A 19756-nucleotide genomic window follows, 5' to 3' on the forward strand; every position below is an offset into this window, starting at 1 on the left:
AAGTGGAATTTCATACAGTGGTTCTATTTAGAGCCGCGCAAAGTTCATGGCTCTGTATAGAAGCACTGTCTTTTACTAAAGAACTAAAGAACCCTGAAGAGCCAAGTTTTTAAGAGTGTAGTTTAGCCCCGCCTACTCCTGCTAAAGTATTCCTGCCCGGGTTGCCATTTTGAATCTGGCAGCCAATCAGCACAGAGCTCATTTGCATATGGTAGTCTTAAAGGTACAGTAACTAAAATGGCCTCATTCTGAGAAAGAAAGACAGAGAGAGAGAAAGGGAGAGGGGGGGGGTGGAGAGAGAGAAAGGGAGAGGGGGGGGGTGGAAAGAGAGAAAGAGAGAGAGAGACAGACAGTAACTACATTAACGTCATAAGTATGAGTAACTGTAAAGCGCAGTAAATCGCGGGGTATGTGCTCTTTAACGCGGGCTGCTGAGGAGCGCGAGGAAACCCGAGAGCCAAACTCCACCCAGCTTTACTGGGGCAGCGCTGAGCACCAGGGGGAGGGAAGGCGCGAGCCCGGAAGAGCCACACTCACATTCTTTGGCCGGGATTCAGAGAGAACGAGAGAGAGAGAGAGAGAGGGAGGAGTGAGCGAGCCTCAGTCGCAGTGAGAGAGACGGAGGGAGAGAGACGGAGACAGAGAGAGACAGAGGGGGGGGCGAGTCTAAAGCGGTCTGCAAGTTGCCTGCTCGTGTTTTTCGAGCGCGCGACGCTGGAGGGGAGCAGCAGCAGCGCGAGCTCCACACTGCGAGACGTTTTCCTTCGCGCGCGTGTGTGTGTGGTTAAGTGTGTGTGGTTAAGTGTGTGTGTGTGGGTGAGTGTGTGCGGCGGCGGCGGCGGCGGCGGCGGCTATGGGCGCACGGGAACGTGCAGGTGACGGGGGCGCGCCCGGGCTGCGCTCGCTTTGACCAGCCACGAAGGAGCGGAGCGGAGCGCGCGACAAGCAAACCAGCGAGCAGGAACGCTTCGTATGGATGTGTATACGCGCGCGAGTGCGTGCGGTGCGTGAGTAAGAGTGAGCGAGTCAGAGAGTGATTGAGCGCGTGCTTGCGGGCGCCGTACGGGACTCTTTCTGGAGTTTTTCTTGTTTCTTGCCCCCCCCCCCCCCCCTATCATTTTTGTGTGCGCGCGCGCGCGAGGCGACACCCCCGTGGTGAGGAATAGGAAAGAATGGAGAGCGGCGCGCGGCAGATCTTCCAGCCTCACGCGCGCCTGCAGCAAACCCTCAGGCAATTTCACCTGAGCTCCATGAGCTCTCTGGGTGGTCCCGCGCGCTGGCAGCACCACCACCACCAAGCCTACCGGAAGGACTTGGCGGATTTAACGGAGATCAGCGACCGGGACGCGGAGATCCGGGTCGCGCGCCTGCCCGTGGCCCCCGTGGCGCCCTGCCCGCTGCTGGTGCCCTCCGACCGCTCGACGGAGCGCTGCGAGACGGTGCTGGAGCGCGAGACCATCTCGTGCTTTGTGGTGGGCGGGGAGAAGCGCCTGTGTCTGCCGCAGATCCTCAACACGGTGCTTCGCGAGTTCACGCTGCAGCAGATCAACGCGGTTTGCGACGAGCTGCACATCTACTGCAGCCGCTGCACGGCGGAGCAGCTCGAGATCCTCAAGGTGGTGGGCGTGCTGCCCTTCTCCGCGCCCTCGTGCGGCCTCATCACCAAGACGGACGCGGAGCGGCTGTGCAACGCGCTCGTGCATGGCACGGGCACGGGCGGCGGCGGCGGCGGCCGCGCGCCTCGCTACGCCAAGCTGGAGGAGAGCGGCATCAAGGTGTACCACGAGTGCTTCGGCCGGTGCAGGGGGGTCCTGCTGCCCGAGCTCTACACGAGCCCCGAGGCGCCCTGCATCCAGTGTGCGGACTGCGGCGTGCTCCTCGCGCCGCGCAGGTTCGTGGCGCACGCACACGGCGCGCCGGAGAACCGCACGTGCCACTGGGGCTTTGACTCGGAAAACTGGCGCGCCTACGTGCTGCTGCGCGCGGGGGAGTACGCAGGGAAGGCGCGGGAAGAGGGAGCGGAGCAGGAAAAGGAGAGGGAGCGGATGGAGGTGCTGTTGGAGGAGGTGAAGGAGAGGTTCGACTACACGGGCAGGTTCAAGAGGAGAGCGGCCAGGGTGAGTGGAGCTGCGGGGGTGAGGGAGGGGGCAGGATGGTGATGATGATGCTGGGGTGGTGGAGCTCAGTGGTGCTGAAAAAGTGTAGTGTAGATGTCCGGAGTGGTCAGTGATGCTGGGGTGGAGGAGTGGTCAGTGATGCTGGGGCGGTGGAGTGGTCAGTCATGCTGGGGCGGTGGAGTGGTCAGTGATGCTGGGGTAGTGGAGTGGTCAGTCATGCTGGGGCAGTGGAGTGGTTAGTGAAGCTGGGGCGGTGGAGTAGTCAGTGATGCTGGGGCGGTGGAGTGGTCAGTGATGCTGGGGCGGTGGAGTGGTCAGTGATGCTGGGGCGGTGGAGTGGTCAGTGATGCTGGGGCGGTGGAGTAGTCAGTGCTCTTGGGGAGGTGGAGTGGTCAGTGATGCTGGGTGGTGGAGTGGTCAGTGATGCTGGGGCGATGGAGTGGTCAGTGATACTGAGAGCTGTAAAATATCTCTGTTAATACGTGTGATGATGATGATGGGAGGGTTATGGTGACATTATGATAATGGTGATGACAGTGATGGTGAGCGTGGTGATGGGGAGGATGGTTATGGTTAGAATGGTGATGGTTGAGGATGGTTATGGTGAGGGTGATGGTGATTTGATGATAATGCTGATGACAGTGATGGTGAGCATGGTGATGGGGAGGATGGTTATGGTGAGAGTGGTGATGGTTGAGGATGGTTATGGTGAGGATGATGATAGTGAGGGTGATGGTGATATGATGATAATGGTGATGACAGTGATGGTGAGCATGGTGGTGGGGAGGATGGTTATGGTGAGAATGGTGATGGTTGAGGATGGTGAGGGTGATGGTGATATGATGATAATGGTGATGACAGTGATGGTGAGCATGGTGATGGGGAGGATGGTTATTGTGAGAATGGTGATGGTTGAGGATGGTTATGGTGAGGATGATGATGGTGAGGGCGATGGCGATATGATGATAATGGTGATGACAGTGATGGTGAGCATGGTGATGGGGAGGATGGTTATGATGAGAATGGAGATGGTGAGAACGGTGATGGTTGAGGATTGTGAAGATGATGGTGGTGAGGGTGATTGTGATATGATGATAATGGTGAGCATGGTGATAAGGAGGATGGTGATGATAAGAATTGTGATGGTGAGGATGGTTATGGTGAGAATGGTGATGCTGGGGGCAGTAGATTGTGGCTGTTGTCCTAGGGGGTCAGTGTCCAGTGGTTTGGTGATGTTGTAACTGATTGAGCTCTGATTGGTGCGTATCTGCATTATGCAGCCTTAAGCTGCGTAAGCCTTATAGTCAGTCTGTGTATGAGCTCAGCTGATTGAGCTCATACAGGCTTTATAATGATCTGATCTGTCTCATGGAATGTGTGGAGTGTATAGAGTGTGTGGAGTTTGTAGAGTGTGTGGAGTGTGTAAAGTGTGTGTCATATATAGAATGTGTGGAGTGTGTAATGTGTGGAGTGTATAGAGTGTGTGGAGTGTATAGAGTGTGTGTAGTATATAGAATGTGTAGAGTGTGGAGTGTGTGGAGTGTGTAGAGTGTGTAGAGTGTGTAGAGTGTATAGAGTGTATAGAGTGTATAGAGTGTGTAGAGTGTATAGAGTGTATAGAGTATGTAGAGTGGGTAGAGTGTGGAGTGTGTATAGAGTGTATAGGGTGTGTAGAGTGTGTAGAATGTGTTTTGTAGCTGAGCAAGTCCTGCAGAAGTTCTGATCCTGAGCTGTGTTTTGGCTGTGCTGGCCTGCTGTAGCTTGCCGGTCATCTTCTTGAGAGCAGTGTCTCAGATGGGTCAGATTGATTCCCAGTCTCCAATCTGACCGCCAGATCAAATGTTACAACCTGATATCACTGGGTCAAACGCGGAGCGCGTGGAGAGGCTGATAGCGCGGCGCGCTTTAACCCGAATTACACTCAGTCCAGCTCGTAGACTCACACTGGCACCTCAGAAGTTTGGGGACAGCTGGCTTTTCTGAACACGTCTTCAGTGTAAAAAGCTTTTCACTGAGGTTTGGAGAAGGACTGTTTCACTGGACTCACCTTATTAGTAAACGATTAAAACCCAGACAGTGCTCAGAAAGAAGGGAAGTCCTCAAACTTCTGAGGGACGAAGCAAAACAAAAGCTCAGTGAAAGTGTTTTTGGGGGGGTTGCTGGGGGGGCTGGGCTGTAATGGCCATCACGGGTGGCCAGGTGGTGGGGGCTGGGCAGACTACAACTTAAACCGCATTTCACACAATGACCCAAACTGACCACCAACGCAACACCTCAGGGTTATAAAGCTGTAATGTGTGCATTTTAGCTGCTTTCGGACACCTCCTGCATGTCGTGACCTCCCTGTGATGGGCTGAAGGTAAAGTTCTAAACACAAACAAACCAACCAATAGTTATTTATGCTAATGAGCTGCTCTGCCCGCACTGACCCTGGCGTTCCACTGAGCCTTCGGTTCCTTGTTGTTTAGCCCCATGTAGACTCTGTGAAATAATAATAACAATAGCTGACCTGATTAGAGCTTATAGATACTAACGTAAGTCCCTGAATGACTGCCATCACTGCATGAAAAATTCTGAGGATGAAAGCATGTTGAATATTTCTGTTTATTTATTTCCAACAGCTTTAAAATAAAAGGCATGAACGTCATAGAGATGATCAGTTAATTTATTTTAAAATGAGGATTATTATTCAATAACTACAGGGACGTTAGTGTAAACTGGCTGAGCTGTTCTCAGATTATAGATGTGTGAAATGAAACTTTGGGTCCTCTGGTAGGCTTATGGTCATTAGAGAGAGTCTTCAGGACCCCAGAACGAGCAGGAGAGGACTTTGAGGAGTCTCTGCATCTGCTCTGTGTTTGGGAAATGTTGGAGATGTGAGCTTATATCACTGCTTTGTGCTCCTGAATGAGTTCTAAGGGGGTTAATAATGGAACACTTAGCACCACTTAGTCCACCAACGGGCCTGAATTGGTTTCCACTGTTATCTCCTGAACTCTTATCAGTGGATTCTTCCTGTTACTGAGTGTGAGTGATCAACTGAAGCGCATCACTCAGCTCAGCCTCCCTGAGTATATGTGTACATTCACTCTACTCTCTGAACTAAAGCGCTACAGAGAGAGAGAGAGACAGAGAGACAGACAGAGAGAGAGAGAGACGGAGAGAGACAGAAAGAGAGAGAGAGACAGAGAGAGAGTGAGAGAGAGAGAGAAAGATAAAGAACACGCCTTCATTCGTTCTTTCTCTGTAACTGAACTATTATTACACACGTTTGTAACATATTAACTCACTCAGCCTCACTTTAAAGGGTTAACAGGCAACCATTAGATAATTCTAAATCATGGTTTGATGGTTTCCTAATGGGATTTAAAGGTGTTCTACAGGAAACTTGTGGTCTCTACTGAAAAACATTAAGCCAGTTCCCATTAGAAAGCAAGACTATTGGGTTTTAATCCTGATGGTTTCTAATGAAACTTGATGTCAAGGTTGTGTACAACAGCAGAATCTTTCTGGTGCTGCCATTTTCAAAAAGGTTCTAGACCTGTATATACAGCATGTAGAACTGTGTCAAACCCAGAGCCCACCCAAAGGCCACGCCCACTGTATCCTCTCATTGTGATGTCAGCACAACCCGATTGCCTGATTTCAATACGGATTCATCTTCCTCTTCAGTACAGACGGAAAGTGGGCGTGGCTTGCAACTGAACTGAAGGCACTTGTGGTGGGTGTGTTTACTGACTGTGACCGAATGTATGTAAGATGGCCAATCAGCACACAGCACATCACAACAGTGCTCTGAGGAGTTCAGCCGCTGTGTTTGGGTGCTGGGGGGTCACCGGATTAGAGTGTGGGGGGTTTGGTGGGGGCAGTGCTTCCATTCTCCTCATAGTATAACTGATAAGACCTCTGACCCCCTGACCCACCCCCCCTGCCCCGCCCAATCTGGGTGATTTGCATGAACTGCTCCAGCTGAAAAGAGAAAAGAGCTGCTGAAGCAGAGTCTGTGAGTGAGTGAGTGCGTGCTGAGTTATTTGTAGAAGGTGCTGAGATATTCCTCGTGTGAAAGTCAGTCTGGCGGTTCTCTGGGTGGGGTGAAGGAACTTCCTCTTTCACTGAAGGAAGGTCACAGACACAGCAGTGCTATTACTCAACCTCTCTCTCTCTCTCTCTCTCCCTCTCTCTCTCTCTCTCTCTCTCTCTCTCTCTCTCTCTCTCTCTCTCTCTCTCCGTGTGTGTGTTGCTGTCTGAGTCTCGATGTGGAACAGGAAGTGGCTGAAAGACAGGATGTTCTGAGCTTCGGCGCTGTCTCGCGTTCTGTCTCGCTCTTTCACTTCCACTCCCACAATGCACTGCTCTCAGCAGAGAGAGATTAAAGCAATTAAAGTTTTAGCGCTAGAGCTACGAGGCTAACGCAGTGGAAGCTTAAACCCACCAGTTAGCATAGCGCTAAGCACATAAGCCAGTCTGCTAGCAGTTCAGACCCTTTTTTGGGGGAAAAAGAAAAAATGGGGGAAACGTTTCTGGGTTTTATTACATCGTCACCAGTTTGAAGTGTTAGAGAAGAACAGGGATTGGTTACGTTAGTAGTGTAATGAGAGCTCAGCAGGCTAAACCAGCAGTGGGTTTGGGGGGGAGGTGGTTCTCGTGGTTTTGTCTTCTGGAACCGCAACACAAGACTGTGGACGTTTGTATTGGGGTTTCAGTCTCAGTTTCAGAATTGTTACACCCTTAAAGTCTACACTAGCCTCTTAGCTCGAATGCAGCTAAAGATCCACTTTACAGATAAATGATTTAAATGTTTGTCAAATATATTTTTACAGTATATTTCACCACATGTTTAAAAACAGATGTATTTTAAAATATATTTGGTTACTAAGGTAATTTATTCCGAAGTATATTTTAGTGTTTGGAATGTATTTTAGCATCTACTGCAGTGAGTTTGAAATTTATTGTAAAATAAAAAGACATGTCCGTAGATTTTTTTCGGGGGAAGCGAAGCTCAGACTCTAACACATCTTAGCTGATCCACTGTGTTTATTGAAAGGGGGGAAACTGGCTGCATGTGGTTTCTGTGCTGAACTACCACTTTAACCGTGCCGGCCATCACGCTGCAAGTGTCTCTGGGTTCATCTGAGTAGATGTGAGTAAACAGTGAGAGGTGAGTGAACTGCAGGCCGCGGGATCAAAGTGTAGAACACGCTGCAGTGCTGGCTTCACAATAATCCTCATTATATCACCCCGAGGATAAACCTGCCTGCTGTTTGTTAGAGCTGGAGGGAAACGCCACTAAATTTTAGAAATTCTCTGCATAACAGATGAAAACAGAGTTGTTCAAAGTGATTTTTGGTTTCTAGATAATCTGACTGAGTCAGAACTGTTCACAGTGGTGGTGATAGGAACCAGACATCCACCTCTAAAGCTTCCTCACAGAAAGTTCCTACATGAAATGGTTATGAATTCTCTGCCTGATGACTGAGGCACTGTTTTATGATAGTTTAGAGAACTTAAACTCCATTCATGGTGGAGGGATACATGCAGGGCGCTGTACGGCACAATAATCCCCAAAGAAAACGTATTATTCCAGGTTTTCCACTATTTCCCATCATCAATATTCCATATAAACTCAGAAGACTTGTGTAGGTTCTCTGGTGGTTCTTGATTGTAAATAAAATTAGTTAATTCATTTTCAATTAATATACATCAACTCTGAATTCACAAATGGGACTGCAACTATGTTTAATAAAAATGTTATTTTGTTATATTGTGGTGTAATTTATCACAATATTTTTAAATATGCTCATATCGCCCAGCCCTAGCGCAAACCTTAACCCCTCATAATCTCAGGATTATTACACACTGAGGCTTATTATTGAGCACATTCAGGGGCTTCAGTGCAAGCTGTCTGAGCTGTTCTCAGATTATAGACTTGTGTAATAAACCTCTGGGTCTTTTAAGGGGTTAATTAACGTTATAACTGATTTTAATGGATTCAGACGCAGTTAAATCAGGACTTTCAGATACATGTGTAAAGTATTGTAGAAATGAATTACTTGTGTTGCTCTTCAGGAAAACAGTATTAATTATTTTTATGCATGTAATGTCTGTTATTTACTGTAACTGACTGTAAACAAAGAACGGAAGGCACAGCTGGTACAGATGTGTTTGTGAGAGTCATTACTACGAGCGTGCAGCAGTGTTTGGGAGAGCTTTGGGCCGATTTGGGGACTAAACTACTTTATCACTGTGTTATTAAAGCAGGTTTTGGATGTTTGTTTTGCAGGTCTTCTCAGGTCAGAGCATTTGTAGGTCATTGTTCTTCAGGTAAACCCTCTGCCTAGCGAGGAAGAAAGAGGTTTCGTGTTGATTTCAGGCCATTTTCTTCATGTTAAACAGGTTTTAAAGCTTCGTCCTGAGTATTTATTTGCATTTCTCAGCGTTTCTCGGCGTTCCTCTGCATTCCTCTCCTCAGAGAGTACCTCACATTCTCCAGAAAAAGTGAAAAAAAAGCCCAGAAATGCGCAAAGGCAGATTTTCCTGCTGCGGCCATTGATATGCATGCCGGGCCCAGCTGCTGCTGAGATGAGCCCTGTGTGCTGCATATGAAACAGGACATACCCAATATCCCCCGAGGGAGCCCACTTCCTCTGCAGGATTCAGCTGAACACCAGATATCCCACAATCCTCCGGGGCACTGGAGTGAGTGGGGGGCAGGAGACGGGCGTGTGTGTTTGGGGGGGGGGGTTGGGGGGCTTGGCAGGGTGCCAGGCTGTCTCAAAAAACGCAAGTCAGCCAAAACGTACTTGCGTAGAGAAGAAGAGCAAAAAGAAGCGAGCAGAGCTTTCAGAGCAAACTTTCTGTGACCTTGTCTGCAGCGCTGAGGAAACAAAGCCCAGCAGTTTTACAGGAGTTATTTCTGACTGAACCCACTGGAGAACCTGAGCGGACTGTAAAAGTTTATCTGTGCGGCAGCATGAGAAACTTTACTATCACTTTTTTGTGACGGTAAAAAGTCTCAAATCTGTCTGTCCAGAATAGAAATCTAATGTAAATGTAGTTGATTGGACAAATGAGGGAGCAATTATTTATAAACATTGGATGAGAGTCACGAGATGACAGTAAATATTGACTGTGGGTGAATATAGAGCGATATATAATCAGATGTGTAACGAGTTACATTAAGATCAGAGGTCCTTTCTGCACATCTGACTCTGTTCTGTTAGTTATGAACAAAAAAAGTGACTCCGCAGAGCTGAAATGATGGTTCTTCAAGAGTTTCTCAGTAGAAACAGTGGTTTCACACTCAAAGAACTATTTGCATGATTAAATGGTTCTCTGCATGGTGAAATTGTTCTTCAGACTGATGGAGAATGTATATGGATCTGTTTAGCATCAAAAAGGGTTGCTGTTGTTATGATGTCAGGCTTGTACACAATATACCACAATAAGCAATAAACCCTTTTTGGTTCTAAAGAGCTCCATTTTCATAAAGGTTCTATATAGAATCATATACAACACATTTGTACAACACTTTAAGCATGCAGATGGTTCTTTGAGCGTAGAATCATTATCTTTACTGAAGAAGTCTTAAAGAACCATCTTTTGTAAGAGTGATGGGTATCAGAAAGATGTGTGTGTGTGTGTGTGTGTGTGTGTGTGTGTGTGTGTGTGTGTGTTTGTTATATGCTCTGGTTGCGAAGTTGGATCAATGTTTATGCTCTGGTTGCCGAGTTAGATCACTATTTACATTCTGGTTGCCGAGTTAAATCACTATTTACATTCTGGTAGCCGAGTTAAATCGTTGTTTGCGTTTATGGTAGCCTAGTTAGATTGTTATTTACGCTCTAGTTGCTGAGTTAGATTGTTGTTTATGCTCTGGTTGCCGAGTTAGATTGTTATTTATGCTCTGGTTTCCGAGTTAGATCATTATTTACACTCTGGTTGCCGAGTTAGATCACTATTTACATTCTGGTTGCCGAGTTAGATCATTATTTACATTCTGGTAGCCGAGTTAAATCGTTGTTTGCGTTTATGGTAGCCTAGTTAGATTGTTATTTACGCTCTGGTTGCTGAGTTAGATTGTTGTTTATGCTCTGGTTGCCGAGTTAGATCATTATTTACGCTCTGGTTGCTGAGTTAGATTGTTGCTTATTTATGCTCTGGCTGCAGATTTAGATTGTTGTTTACACTCGGGTTGCTGAGATAAATCATTGTTTACGTTCTGGAAGCTGAGTTAAATCGTTATTTATGCTCTGGTTTATGAATTAAATCGTTTTTTACTTTCTGGTTGCTGAGTTAGATCGTTGTTTATGCTGCCAGCCCAGAATCAGCCCAAAGCTCTGTTAAAAACCGAAAAATCCATAAAGAGATACGTTCCTGTTCGCTGAACAGAGCCGCTGCAGGGAGGTTTTTAGAGCTGTGGTGTAAAAAATCTACACAGGACAAGTTGGGCCGCACGCTAAGTTAGAAACTTCAGGGCTAATTAGCCTGAGATCTGACAGCGCTAACACGGCCCATTGTTCAACACTGATCCCACCGTGATTTCTGCTTTCTGCTCGTGTCCTCTCTGCCTGTGCCATGCGCCGAGACTCTTTTAGGTGCTAATTAAGCTTTTTCAATTAGCCGTCCTCCAAGCAGCCGCGGAGTGACAGATTGTGATGGTGATTAAGTGAGCAGAAAGAGAAAAACCTGCAGCTTTAACAGATAAGAGGAGCTCTGCCGCGGAACAATTCACAGACGTCCTAATTGCTCTGTGGGGCTAATAGAATGCAAATGTGAGTCAATTAAGGAAGTTTATTTTTTAATTAGCAGCAATGGTTTTACGTGTGAAGAGGCACTGACTAATTGTTTGACACGTGCTGCGCTAATTTGATAATTTTTATACACAAAAAAGGACAAAAACATTAGAGCTTTGTGATTATGGTGTGTTTGGGATGCGTACATTGTTCTGCGTGTTGAGTTGCTAATAGTTAAACGATGATAGATTCGTACAACACTTCAATTAATCAGAATTAATAAATCAGAGTCCAGAATTACACACTGATTTAACTATGAATTCACTTTAGCCCTTTTAACTCCACTGACTTTCAGTGATTTTCTGGCTAAATAACCGTTTGAAGTGTAAACAGACTCATTCAGAGTGGTTTGGTGTGAAACGCTCTGTTCTAGACAAACTGACCGAGTCAGAACTGTTCACAGTGGTGGTGATAGGAACCAGACGTCCCCCTCTAAAAGCTCCTCACAGAAAGTTCCTACATGAACTGGTTCTGAATTCACTGCCTGATGACTGAGACGCTGTTTTATGAGAGTTTAGAGAACTTCAACTCCATTCATGGTGGAGGGAGACATGCAGGGCGCTGTGCGGCAAAATAGTCCCCAAAGAAAACGTATTATTCCAGATTTTCCACTATTTTCCATCATCAACATTCCATATAAACTCAGAAGACTAGTGTAGGTTCTTTGGTGGTTCTGGATGGTAAATAAAGTGTCTATATCTGTATTGTAGTTATGGCGACGCCTTGTTCCTATCACCACCACTGTAAAGATGTCTGAACTGTTTCACACCAAACCCTCTGAATCTTGATCTTTCTGTCTGTATCTTTTTTATGTGCTGCTTTGTATTTCATATCCTTGTACCCCCCGAAATGGTTCCTCCCCTATTTGGCAGTAGCTGGAATCCAATTAGTGAGAAGAGGGGGATAAATTGTGATGAAAGAGAGAGAAGGTCAAACACTCATCACCTCACACCCCCTCCTAACACCCCAACCCCCCAGCTGGTGAGTTAGCATTAATTTACCTGACTGAGAAACAGAGTTCGGGTGGGGTGGATGGGGATGGGAGGGCTGGGGGGGTATTTAGTTGAGTCAGATGTTTAGTTACACTTCGTCTTCTTTAAACTGTTGGATTCTCACTATTAGTGAACTCTTATTCCCGTGTGTGTGTGTGTGTGAGTGTGTATGTGTGTGTGTGTGTGTGTGTGTGTGTGTGTGTGTGAGAGAGAGAGAGAGAGAGAGAGAGAGAGAGAGAGAGAGAGTGTGTGTGTGTGTGTGTGTTTATGTGTGTGTGTGTGTGTGTGTGTGTGTGTGTGTGTGTGTGAGTTGACTTCCCACTTGGGCTCTTTTGTCCTGTTTTTGTTGTTGTTGCTAAAAAGCATGAGCTGCAGTGAGGGTGGAGGCTGGAGCCCAATGAGCTTTACACTATTGTTCACACGCCAAAGACACTGACCAGCGCCTATTGTTACACTCTCTTTCTCTCTCTCTCTCTCTCTCTCTCTCTCTCTCTCTCTCTCTCTTTCTATCTTTCTCTCTCTCTCTGTCTCTATGTCTCTTGCTTTCTCTCCCTATCTCTCTTTCTCTCTCTCTCTCTCTCTCTCTCTCTCTCTCTCTCTCTCTCTCTCATTCTCTCTTTTCTTTCTCATTCTCTCTCTCTTTCTCTCTCTCTCTTTCTATCTTTCTCTCTCTCTCTCTGTCTCTCGCTCTCTCTCTCTGTCTCTCGGTCTCTATTTCTCTGTTTCTCTCTCTCTTTCTCTGCCTCTCTCTGTCTTTTTCTCTCTCTGTCTGTCTTTTTCTCTCTCTGTGTCTCTCTCTGTCTCTCTCACCGTCTGTCTTGCTCTCTCTTTCTCTCTGTCTGTCTCTCTCTGTCTGTCTGTCTCTTTCTCTCTGTCTCTCACTCTCTCTCTCTCTCTCTCTCTGTCTTTCTCTCTGTCTCTGTTTGTCCCCCTTTCCCTCATGCCCTCATGCTGTAGCTCTGAAACCTTAGATGTACTCTTCCTGGCACTTTATCAGAAATCCCTCTCGGGTAGCTTCACAAGCCCAGGGGTCTCAGGTCTGATGTTTGACTGAACCCCTGGAGCCAGATTCATGAAACTTTCTTAAGAAAAACTGCTATAAGCTGAATGGTGGGGCTAAACTGTTGTAGTTGAATGGTGGAGCTAAACTGCTGTAGCTAAATGGTGAAGCTGAACTGCTGTAGCTGAATGGGTGGAGCTAAACTGTTGTAGTTGAATGGTTGAGCTAAACTGCTGTAGCTGAATGGTGGAGCTAAACTGCTGTAGCTGAATGGCGGGGCTAAACTGTTGTAGTTGAATGGTGGAGCTAAACTGCTGTAGCTAAATGGTGAAGCTGAACTGCTGTAGCTGAATGGGTGGAGCTAAACTGTTGTAGTTGAATGGTTGAGCTAAACTGCTGTAGCTGAATGGTGGAGCTAAACTGCTGTAGCTGAATGGAAGGGCTAAACTGCTGTAGCTGAGTGGTGGAGCTAAACTGCTGTAGCTGAATGGTGGAGCTAAACTGCTGTAGCTGAATGGTGGGGCTAAACTGCTATAGCTGAATGGTGGGGCTAAACTGCTATAGCTGAATGGTGGGGCTAAACTTCTGTAGGCTGAATGGGTGGAGCTAAACAGCTGTAGCTGAATGGGTAGTGCTAAACTGCTGTAGCTAAATGGTGGAGCTGAAATGTTCAGTGTTAGCAAACTACATCAAACTCATATTTCAGAAAAGCAGAATATTCAGCTGTCAGTCGGTGTGTAATCAGCTGTTTGAAGGCAGCTGTGAGTGAATGGAAGCCAGCGTGTGGGTGTTTGTGGAGGTCTGATTGCTGAAGGTCTTCAGTGAGATTTAGAGTGTTTTTCTACCCAGAGTTCTTGAGTGAGTGGCGTCCTGCAGGAGATTAGAGTGGAGAGCAGAGGAAGGGAAGTGATCTCAGCTGCGATTAGAAACACAGTCCCTCTCACACACTTGCAGGAAGTGAAGGAGGGCGGAGTCAGGGTGTGTGTGTGTGTATGTGTGTGTTTTCTTGCTTTACTCCCCAGGAATTAAAAGTGTTGGAAACAATGGCTTTTAATACTGTTAGTGTCCGGTAGGTGCGGTAAATGACCGGGTCACCTATCCTGCAGCGCTAACTGCAGCCTTACAGTCTTACAGTCCCACTGCACTCCTGCAGATGAGCTTCAGAGCAGACGCTGTAAATAAAATAGTTTGTGAAAGAGGAGAACCACACACTGGTTCCACAAAAAACACATATATCAGTCCGTGGATGAAAGATCTACCAAGCCTGAGGAGAACCAGCTTTAACTTAATCAGCCACATTAACACGCGAACATTACTCCTGTACTGTTTATGTTGGTAAATGTTCTTCTCCTTGTTTTGTTTTTGGTTTGTTGTGTGAAATCAGAAGCTACAGCATTTCTAGAACCAAACAGGCTGAGTTAAACATCTCAGCGCATACACTTCACTGTTTACTGGGTGCTGACAGTAACAATAACACCCACAATGCTGACAGTAACAGTAACAGTGTTGACTGTAACAGTGTTGACTGTAACAGTGTTGACTGTAACAGTGTTGACAGTAACAATGCTGACGGTAAGTGTTCACAGTAACAGTAACTGCTAACAGTGTTGACAGTAACAGTGCTGACAGTAACAGTGTTGACAGTAACAGTAACAGTGCTGGCAGTAACAGTAACAGTGTTGACTGTAACAGTGCTAACTATAACAGTGCTGACTGTAACAGTGCTGACTGTAACAGTGTTGATAGTCACAGTGCTGACAGTAACAGCATTGACAGTAATAGTGCTGACTGTAACAGTGCTGGCTGTAACAGTGTTGACAGTAGCAGTCCTGACAGTAACAGTGTTGACAGTAACAGTGCTGACAATAACAGTGTTGACTGTAACAGTGTTGATAGTCACAGTGCTGACAGTAACAGCATTGACAGTAATAGTGCTGACAGTAACAGTGTTGACTGTAGCAGTCCTGACAGTAACAGTGTTGACAGTAACAGTGCTGACAATAACAGTGCTGACTGTAACAGTGTCGATAGTAACAGTGCACACTAAAAGTGCCGATAATAATTGAATATTTGAACATAGTAAAGATTTTGAAGAGGTAAATTGCTGAGGTCACTCACAGTGTTGACAGAGCAGGGATGGAGCTGTAGCTGCAGCCCTTTGATGTGGAGGTGACCGGTGCTGTATATGATACACTATCTTTCATAGCCATGGCACCACTGGCTGCTTTAATCTACATGCAGGACTCTCCCACCCCCTACTCCCCCCACCCCATGTATCTCTCTCTCTCTCTCTCTCTCTCTCTCTCTCTCTGTCTCTCTCTCTCTCTGTATCACCCCCCCCCCCCCCTCTCTCTCCCTCTCTCTCTCTGGATCTCTCTCTCCCTCTCTCTCTCTCTCCCTGTATCTCTTTCTCCCTCTCTCTCACTGTCTCTCTCTCTCTCTCCCTCTCTCTCTCTCTGTGTCTCTCTCCCTGTATCTGTATCTCTCTCTCCCTCTCCCTCTCTCTCTCTCTGTATCTCTCCCTCTCTCCCTCCCTCCTCTCTCTCTCCCTGTATATTTCTCCCTCTCTCTCTCTCTCTCTCTCTCTCTCTCTCTCTCTCTCTCTCTCTCTCTCTCTCTCTCTCTGTCTCTCTCTCCCACACAAAAGCACACAAAGAGAGGGCTAGGAGCAGCAGCGCCTCTTTAAGGTCTTTTATTTCAGGAGGAAATTACAGGTAATTGCGTCGTCTTACCCCTCCCGAATATTGCTGGGGCGTCTTTTTGCCCCACACTGGCGCTTTGTTGTTTGTGTGTCTGACTCAGTGGGTAAAATGTCTCGGGTATCGTGAGTGGAGCACTATCTGTTTACAGTTTAGCACTATTTACATATGAGCCTGACACACTACACTACTAGAGCAGGAACAGCGTCTCTCTGTCTCTCTCTGTGTCTCTCTGTCTCTGTCTCTCTCTCTCGCTCTCTGTCTCTGTTGCTTTAATGGGGTTTACTGTGAGGGTCAGACTGTTACTGTGGGACAGTGAGATAGAGCAGCACTTTCAGATGTTGTATCTTCAGTAAAGGACACACTGCAGTGTTTTGTCTTCCACACACACACACACACTTCCACACACACACACAAACACACACACACTCTCACACTCACAGACTGCAGTGTTTTTTCTTCCACACACACACATACATACGCACACACACACACACGCACACACACACACACACACATTCTCTCTCACACACACATGCACACACACAAGCACTCTCTCACACACACAGTTCGCACAGTTTTTTAGGAGAGATGGTTGATATATACTCTGCTCTCACAAAAAAATACATCCCAACACCTTAAAAATACAACCCAACACCTTACAAATACATCCCAACACCCTGAAAATACATCCTAACACCTTAAAATACAACCCAACACCTTACAAATACATCCCAACACCCTGAAAATACAACTCAACACCTTAAAAATACAACCCAACACTCTGAAAATACAACCCAACACCCTGAAAATACAACCCAACACTTTATAAATACAGCGCAACACCCTGAAAATACAACCCAACACTTAAAAAATACGACCCAACACTTTAAAAATACAACCAATACCCTGAACATGTTTTTGTTTTCACACTTCTGCTCCAGATGTGTTACGAGTGTGTGTGAGGACCGGATTGATGTTGGTATCGGTGTGAAGTTGACGTTAATCTGCGCTGCAGTGAATCAATGAGGCCTGAGCTTTTATAATGGAGTTGTGAGCCGCTAACAGGGGCTAATGCTGCCATTAGCGTGTGCTAGGAAATGGACAGAGATGGGAGAGAGTCTCTCTGTAATGAAAGAGAGGGAGAGGATGGACTGATGAAGGCACAGAGCAGAGGCACCACGTTCTGACACCACACAGGACAGTTTGGTTTTCATCCAGCAAAATTAAGCATTTAAAACGAGCAGTGAGGCTGACTTTAGCCTGTCAAAGAGGAAGTGCAGCGCGTAGCTCAGTTATGACCGCCTGTCTTTCACAGCTTTCCACAACACATGCACTGCCTGGCCACTTTATCAGAAACCCCCCTCCGGTAGCTGCTGTTCAGTTAGTGGCTGTAGGGTGTCGAGTGATGGACAGACCGTTAGCCACACAATCTCTCGTTTACTTCTCCTAGACTTGTTTGAAGTTAGTCTGAGACCTGATGCATGATGATCTGTGATGATGATGAAGGTGGATTTATTTCTGATCTATACTCTTTATAAATGTTTATGTATCAGAATCAGCAGAGATGTACATGAGCAGTATCAGACACCAGCGTCAATTCTTGTATTGGTGCAGCACTACTAGCAAAATCTGGACAGCAGATTTCTAATAAAGCTGTTGACAGCGGTGTTTCCAATAAATGGAAACACAGGGAGGGTGTTTATAATGAAGTGGCTAGTTAGTGGAAGCACAAGGTGGGTGTTTCCAATAAAGTGACCAGTGACTGGAAGCACAAGGTAGGTGTTTCTAATAAAGTGGCCAGTGAGTGGAAGCACAAGGTGAGTGTTTCTAATAAAGTGGCCAGTGAGTTGGTGGAAGGTTATCATATATGTTGGTGTGTAAATAAATAAATACAGGGTGAAGCTTGTTGTTCCTGTTTTCAGTGTGTGATGTAGCAAGTGGGGGTTAGAAGTCAAAGGAGGCTGCTGATGTGAGAGTTTCTGTCTGTGAGAGTCACATGACCGCGATGGTGTGACAGTGGACAAACAGAGGCCTACAGTGGGACGTTTAAAGGGACGGTGATCTAATTTCGGCACGGCTAAACCTCTGACCCACTTTTAAAGGGGACGGTCATGAGTGTTGATGAATGGCGATGATGTTTAATTAGACAAGTGACTGATATTCAGAGTTGGGTGAGTGTAACAGAGAGAGAGTGAATGTTCTATTTTAGGTGAGTAGTTTCTGTTTGTGTGTGTGTATTGGTAGACAAGGTACACACACACTCTGTGCTGTTGCTATCAGCAGAAATCTGACTCCCTCTCTATTCTCCGTCTGTAATTGGCTTCAGTCTGTTCAGCTGCCTCCGCCGAGACTCCTGCTTTCTGCACATGTGAGACTGAAACAAAACAGGGTTGAAGCTCCATCAGCCGCCACACAAAGGCTCCTCTTAAAGCAACAGCTCAGCCTCAAATCTCATCTCCCAACTCCCTCCTCACACCGAACGCCGTCAAGCTGAGACTGAAGTTGGCTTCTTCAGTTTTAGGCCCAGAGACTATCTTTGTAAATATACACTAGAAGTCATTACTCACCCAAATCTCTTCTGTAACTACACCACCAAAACTTTCCTCCACCCACTTTAACTGCATCCAGGTCTTCGTTAAGGCAGTGCAGACCTGCAGATGTGCTTTAGGACTGAGATATAAACACATTGCGATTCAAACAGAACAAATTCAAACAGGTCTTGCTCTCAATTCTGACTCCCAGCAGAGCCTGGACGCCCTTCACATTCATGCAGACACAGTGGTTCTAATGATTACATTCAGTACATTAATTTCTGTTATTTATTCATGAATAACTGTTCATTTTTAATTTTCTAACTGAAGATTTATGTTCTTAATTGGAAACAAAAATCACAAATGTCCATGTGCCTGAGTGGCACGCGCGACTGTGAAGAGAGGTCGGATTCTGTTTTAGGCTGCATCTTAGTCCATGTTTATGGATAACAATGAGTCAGAAACCACACGATAATGCCTGTTAGAGATACTGAACCCCTCCATGCGCAGCTCCAGAGTTCAGACACCAAGCATGTCCAGATTGAGCTACTACGCTTGGGTGGGGGTTGGATTACTGGAAGGAATCTGATTCGTTGCTGAACCGTTCCTTTAAAATCAGGGGATTTCAACCAAACTAGGCTAATGTGGCTAACAGTGAATGGAAGCTTTTATTCATTGTTGGCCGCATTATCGCTGCTTGGTTGCTCCGCTGCAGTGTGTGGCACTGGCTGCGGAGGGGAGTGGGTCGGGCCAGTTTAGCGCTTTAATGCTGAACACAGAAACGTGTTTTCCTGCAGGCCGTTTCCGTTCGGATGCTAAAGGATAGAATTCCTCACTGACGCTTCAGGCTAAATCCCTGACAACCACAACAATCTAGCTTTCTTTCTCTCCATCTCTCTCTGTCTCTCTCTCTGTCTCTCCCCTGTCTCTCTCTCTCTCTCTCTCTCTCTCTCTCTCTCTCTCTCTCTCTCTCTCTCTCTCTGTCTCTCTCTCTCCCCGTCTCCGTCTCTCTCTCTCTTTGTCTCTCTGTGCCCGTAACTGCATGTGTTCAGGTGTGGGTGGGTTATTTGTTTGGACGTTATGGTTGGAACCTTGAACCCTAATGGCTAACTGGCCACTTTATTAGAAACACCCACCTTGTACTTTCATTAAATGGCCACTTTATTAGAAACACCCACCTTGTACTTCCTCTAACAGGCCACTGGTCTCTCTCTCTCTCTCTCTCTCTCTCTCTCTCTCTCTCTCTCTCTCTCTCTCTCTCTCTCTCTCTCTCTCTCTCTCTGTCTCTCTGTCTCTCTCTCTCTCTCTCTCTCTCTCTCTCTCTCTCTCTCTCTCTCTCTCTCTGTCTCTCTCTCTCTGTCTCTCTGTCTCTCTCTCTCTCTCTCTCTCTCTCTCTCTAGATTTCGTGCCATACAGTTTAAAAAACGTCCAGGACAGTTGGGAGATGTAATAAAATGCACATTGCTTGACGGCCCTAATCCTGATCCACGAGTCCCAGACTGCACCCATTTACAGGGCTGAGATCTGGCAACCCTCGCTTTTAACTAGAGATACAGTCTTTACAAAACCACCAAAAACCACCTGAAGTGTGCAAGAATTGTGCATTCAGAGTATGTGAAGCA

At 46.5% G+C, this 19756-nt stretch overlaps 1 protein-coding gene across 1 annotated transcript in view; it reads left to right on the plus strand.

Annotated features, from left to right (window-relative positions):
• The first annotated feature begins 416 nt into the window (after positions 1-416).
• skia (v-ski avian sarcoma viral oncogene homolog a) overlaps positions 417-19756 on the plus strand; it is an 87178-nt gene continuing 67838 nt past the window's right edge. The window contains exon 1 of the mRNA XM_037535895.1: positions 417-2117. Coding sequence (XP_037391792.1) covers positions 1173-2117 — 945 coding nt within the window. The 5' untranslated portion in view covers positions 417-1172. The remainder of the gene's footprint in view (positions 2118-19756) is intronic.

This window comes from Pygocentrus nattereri, chromosome 28 (assembly GCF_015220715.1).
Source record: "Pygocentrus nattereri isolate fPygNat1 chromosome 28, fPygNat1.pri, whole genome shotgun sequence".
NCBI lineage: Eukaryota > Metazoa > Chordata > Actinopteri > Characiformes > Serrasalmidae > Pygocentrus > Pygocentrus nattereri.